We start from the raw sequence: 6,157 nt of genomic DNA, 5'->3' as shown, positions 1-6,157 counted from the left end.
GCAGAGAAATAGTCCATTTAATAAACGTTATGTATCTATAGGTATACCTTCTATAATATCAGATAAATAGTCCATTTAATAAACGTTATGTATCTATAGGTATACCTTCTATAACAGTCCATTTAATAAACGTTATGTATCTATAGGTATATTCAGAACATTATTTTATGGCAGGTTACATGAAAACCACCAACGGTCAGTAATGGACTATTACGCTTTAATATGAAAATCTTGCTACTTACCACATGACTTCACGTAAGTGTCCATCACCTCTGTAGATATGTTGTACGGACCTAGCTCTGAGGGAGCATGTTTCCTGAAGTAATTCTGGATGCTTCCTTCCGAAGCTAACACTTCGGCGACTGGTGTTGATTCTATATACTGTACAAAACCTGGATAAACGAAAACTGAACTTAGTTGTGTTAAACGTCACAACTGTGTGCAGGTTAATTAAACTTTCCTTGGACAAAAAAACAGACAATAAACTAACAACATGTCAAGAGACTGAATTTCCCTACCATACAGAAATACTAGATTTTGCTAAACTAACAATATGTAAAGAGACTGAATTTCCCTTTTCCCTACCATACAGAGAGATACACTTAACTATGGCTTCGACCTTTGTAATTTCACAAAAACATTAATTATTTAGAACATGATAAATATCTCCAACTATATTAAAGTTAATTACTGTAATTTTTGTTTATCTAATCACTAACTATGAAAGGCTTATTGTCGTTGTCACTCTGTCGAGAATGCTTTCACACTCCTTTTCTGGTAATGCTCAACAATATACATCGTCACTTAGCAACAAAACTACAACTTGATTGTTCTTAGGCCAACTATGGTGTTTATGTTAAGACAAATATAGTTAAAACTGCATAGGCGACGAAAATATCAAAATGGAATAATAGGTTGAACAATCACCAAATGTTTATATATTTTTATATAAAGAAGGATGACATTTCGAGCTAATGCTCTTCGTCGGATCGTACAGTTTACAAAAAAGGCGCATGCATAAAATTCAAAGAATACAGTGTCCCCATACCTACATATTAGATTAACAACTCAGATAACAGTGACCCATACATATAGACCAATTAGATTAACAACTCAGATCTCAGATAACAGTGACCTGTACAGATAGACCTATTAGGTTAACAACTCAGATCTCAGATAACAGTGACCCCATACATATAGACCTATTAGATTAACAACTCAGATAACAGTGACCCGTACAGATAGACCAATTAGGTTAACAACTCAGATCTCAGATAACAGTGACCCATAAATATAGACCAATTAGGTTAACAACTAACCTCTCCATCTTTAGTGAATAGGGGTGGTATGAAACAGAATCTAATTAAGAAAAAAAACTAACTTCATTTTAGTTGGTCAACAAAATTAGATTTAAAAATCAAGGACAAGAGTTCACAACTTCAGGTTATATAAGATCAAAACTGATGTTTTTTTTCTAGAATGACTCCCTATTTTACATAATTATAGTGTTTCTGCAAGTCATACTCACCATGTTTACTGCTGGTGGCAAGAACTCTGTATGGTGTTAATTTTAAGTCTAGGTTTTCACGTCGAAGAAGCTAGAGTTTGACAAAAATATTTAACATAACTGAAACCACTAATTTTTATTACAAAAACAAGATAACTTATACAACTTCGAGTATTAGAAGCAGAATTTGTCTTCAATCAAAGATACACCTGAAATACACACTCACTGTCTAAGTTAAGGGCTCATGATAATAGTTTGAACTATCAGTTGGTCTTGTTTTAGATCAAAGATACACCTGAAATACACACTCACTGTCTAAGCTAAGGGCTCATGATAATAGTTTGAACTATCAGTTGGTCTTGTTTTAGATCAAAGGTACACCTAAACTACACACTCACTGTCTAAGCTAAGGGCTCATGATAATAGTTTGAACTATCAGTTGGTCTTGTTTTGGATCATTCAAAGATGCACCTAAACTACACACTCAATGTCTAAGTTTAGGGCTCATGATAATAGTTTGAACTATCAGTTGTCTTGTTTTAGTCAATTTTAATGTTCACCTAAACTACATACTCACTGTCTAAGTTTAGGGCTCATGATAATAGTTTGAACTATCAGTTGGTCTTGTTTTAGTCAATTTTAATGTTCACCTAAACTACATACTCAATGTCTAAGTTAAGGGCTCATGATAATAGTTTGAACTATCAGTTGTCTTGTTTTAGTCAATTTTAATGTTCACCTAAACTACACACACAATGTCTAAGCTAAGGGCTCATGATAATAGTTTGAACTATCAGTTGTCTTGTTTTAGTCAATTTTAAGAATTTTAGATTAACTATAAGTTTTCTACAGTGAGCTGGTTATGCTCAAAAACATTTTTAACCTTACACATATACCTACACTGGGTACAAATTCTCCATCACAGCAGTTGTTTTTAATGTTCTCTTTACTTATTCTAGTTAATTATAAAATAGGAAAACTCCATCCAAGAAATCACAGTAATGGTTTGTAATATAACTTGTTCTTGTCGTATATTATTTTTAAGATTCACAAATGTTGGTATTTTTCATAATTCACTAAATTTAGATGCACTCTATCCATGGAGTTTATAGTAGCATATTTTGTTTTCAAACTACATAAAATCTAGACTATGCTTACTTTGTCCATGAGGGTAATAGTCTGTAATATTAGCTGGTCTTGTCTGAGGTCATCTCCATGTTTAAAGATTGCTACATATTCTGTATCATCCACTGTAAGAAACGTTAGTCTAGCAGGCATAAGAGCACTTTTAAATAACGTTGCCTTCTCTGGAATAATCCCTTTAATTTTCACTTCTGGGTCTAAAGACAATGGCAGAGGATCAAAACCTGTAAAATTGATCTTATTGGCTTCAGGATCCGAGAGCATGGCCTGCAGTCGTTCAATCTAGAATTTCAAAGAAATAAACCCTCTGGTTCTTAGGTACACACTTTCATTAAACATAGGTCAAAATAATCCAGTTTGATAACTGTAAAGAAAACATTACACATTACAGTTTTTAAGATTAAATTTCATACGTGGTTTTTTGTATATCGCCAAATGTAAACTTATCACAGACCTTCATACTTGAAACTGACAAATGTTTTTAGATTCAAATCTTCATTAAGTTAGGGAATAACTCTCTTAATTATGCAAATTTTCTACCAGAATAGAACATGTAACTTTAACCAACACATCTCAACTAATCATATTAATATTTTTAACTATTACTGTTACCAAATTATACACCAAATTCAGATTGTTTTATTATAACACTTACACATTTCTTATTGAAGTAGCAAATACAAGCCATGATATTAGAATGTTTACATAAATTACTCTCTATAAAATCATCATTGTTCAGACAAACCATACTTTTTATAGTCTTCAATTTTGTTTGGTTACAGAGCTATCGAATAGAAAATCAGACCCCTCCTGTCACATCCTCTCTTTCAGAATTTGTTGATAGTTGTCTCTTACGTTTAACTATGTATATTACCTATAACCATAGAAAGTCAAGGTTTTCATCTATCAAGTGACGTATCGTATAATTATTTTCTGAACAGAGAAATGTCAATTTCATTCAGAGTACCAACATCGTTCCCTTGAAAGTTAATGACTATCTTGGATGAATTTGTAACATCTCTTGTTGCATAGTTAGAAAGCCAGAAAAATTTTGAGAAGTAAGGGAATTTGTCTACTTTTTGCATGTTATTAGTTTATATTCTTTGGTGCATTATTTAATTAAATGAAGATTAATAAGTGTATTACTACCATCAGTATAAAAAAATTAGGGTTAACTCTCTTCGTCAACCAACAGCAAGAAAAAAAAAAAGAAGATTGGTTCAGTATTTTATTTCTTGTTTTTCATGTTTATTCATTATGTATAATTATAAAAGTAACTAAAATGTAAAAATAGGGATCCTTTTACATTAGTTAAGATTAGATTAGGTAAAATAAATAATAATAATATTATAATAAAAAATTTTCATGAGGCACACATTCGAGCAGCTCATGGGTAATGTAATTCGTTAGTGTAACATAAGCTGCACATTCCCCAAGTAATTTATAACTTATAATGGCGTGGATAGTAGTTAGACATGGTTCAAAGGGTAATAAAACAAAGAAATTTAATTATAAATAGATGTATACTGTTATGAACTTAGAGCTACTTAGGATAAACAAATGTAGTTTCATGTTACAATTTGAAGTCATTCTAGAAAGAAAAAAAGGTAATTTAGACTTATTTAATTTTTTTTTGGTGGTTACGAGGTCGGTCGAATTGACCAATCCCGTTTTGAGATATGGTACAGAAAATAACAGATAAACTATAAAGTTATACTGAAAAAGAAACGTTTGAAATGCATTTAGGAGATTTTAGGGATTACACAAAGGAAATATGAGATTTTTGAAATGAGGAAAAGTATTTTTAATTTTAACATGAAAATTACTTTGTACATGGACTATTCAAAACAAATACTCAATATATTCATGGACAAATCTTTATTTTATTTTATTAAAAATACGTGAAAGACTGCCAAATTTTGTGAAGATATACCCAATATATTGATAGTTAGAAGTATCAAATTTATAAAGACTTTAAACAAGTACAAAGAGGTCACATGGTCAGTCAAATTGACCAAGTCGGTGTTGAGAGATTTAACTTCACCTTTTTCTTCCGATTTCCACTTTCCCTGGCGACAGTCTTCATTAATACCACCAACTTATCTATGAAGTTCTGTTGTCGAGATAAAAGAGAACGTCTCAAGCGGTATTGCCGTCCTCCCTGAAAATCCAAGCAAAATTCAGTTACCTTACTTGTTAAAAAAACACGTAAAATTAATTCCAAGTTTAAGTTCCACTGTTTAAAAGATGGAATTTAATCATCTATACAAATTTACATTAATGTTAAATATCACATAATGAACCAAACCACTGATATTAATTTTACAAAAACTCTTTACTTACTAAATAAGAAACATTTTGTCATTTCATTTAGAATTGTTCACTGAGTTTTACAATTTCATATACAAAGTAAAAATCAAACATTTTAGAAGTTACTGTTATTTGTACTAACTGCATTGCTTCACTTTTCAGGTCATAAACTTCATAGAAATATACATACTGTATACTGTTCTTGTACAGAGCTTGTTACTTTATATGTTGATTCAGATGAAGATAAAAATGGGAACATCAAAGAAGAAAAATCCTAGAACTTAAAGGATGCAAGTTTTAGTCAGTATTAGGAACAATACACCACTTTGTATGTAATGACTACAGGTGTGGTTTTAGTCAGTATTAGGAACAATACACCACTTTGTATGTAGTGACTACAGGTGTGGTTTTAGTCAGTATTAGGAACAATACACCACTTTGTATGTAGTGACTACAGGTGTGGTTTTAGTCAGTATTAGGAACAATACACCACTTTGTATGTAGTAACTACATATGTGGTTTTAGTCAGTATTAGGAACAATACACCACTTTGTATGTAGTGACTACATATGTGGTTTTAGTCAGTATTAGAAACAATACACCACTTTGTATGTAATGACTACAGGTGTGGTTTTAGTCAAAATTAGGAACAATACACCACTTTGTATATAATTAATACAGGTGTAGTTTTAGTCAAAATTAGGAACAATACACCACTTTGTATGTAATGACTAAATGTGACCTTAATGAGGGCTTGAGAGAATCGCTTCATGACCGTGATGTACATGTCTGTGACTCTAGGGTCCTTTGTTGTATTGTCTTGATCTTCGCACTCCACAAGTAGATACCTATAAACCAACACAGTCAGAAAAAAATAAAACATTGTCCAGGTTTACGACAGATTAAAAATTCACACTTAAAACTAACCAGTAAATGTTGATGTTTTACGTATGTTTAGAACAAGCATAAAAAGATGGACAAGGTAACCAAGAACATGTAACATTTTTAGTAGAATTAGTTAATTCAATGGTAAGTCATCGTGCAACATGACTGACATATTTAATGACACAAACACAACTGGTAACCAATTAATCATATCTAAATTACTCTTAAACTTATAAGTAGTAGCTGACTGACATACTGAGTAACACAAACAAAACTGATAAATGAAGTGATCATACCTAAAGTATTGAAATA

The 6,157-nt window shown here is 31.4% G+C and overlaps 1 protein-coding gene across 1 annotated transcript in view; it reads right to left on the bottom strand.

Moving 5' to 3' along the window:
• The window catches only part of LOC106468292 (phosphatidylinositol 3-kinase catalytic subunit type 3-like), a 37,013-nt gene that overhangs the window by 6,075 nt on the left and 24,781 nt on the right, over window positions 1–6,157 (bottom strand). The window contains exons 12-16 of the mRNA XM_022396631.1: window positions 5,703–5,808; window positions 4,695–4,811; window positions 2,666–2,932; window positions 1,529–1,598; window positions 243–392 (exon numbers count right to left, since the gene is read on the bottom strand). Coding sequence (XP_022252339.1) covers window positions 243–392; window positions 1,529–1,598; window positions 2,666–2,932; window positions 4,695–4,811; window positions 5,703–5,808 — 710 coding nt within the window. The remainder of the gene's footprint in view (window positions 1–242; window positions 393–1,528; window positions 1,599–2,665; window positions 2,933–4,694; window positions 4,812–5,702; window positions 5,809–6,157) is intronic.

The sequence above is a fragment of the Limulus polyphemus genome, unplaced genomic scaffold (assembly GCF_000517525.1).
Source record: "Limulus polyphemus unplaced genomic scaffold, Limulus_polyphemus-2.1.2 Scaffold2950, whole genome shotgun sequence".
NCBI lineage: Eukaryota > Metazoa > Arthropoda > Merostomata > Xiphosura > Limulidae > Limulus > Limulus polyphemus.
This window is presented reverse-complemented; position numbering and strand designations above follow the sequence as displayed.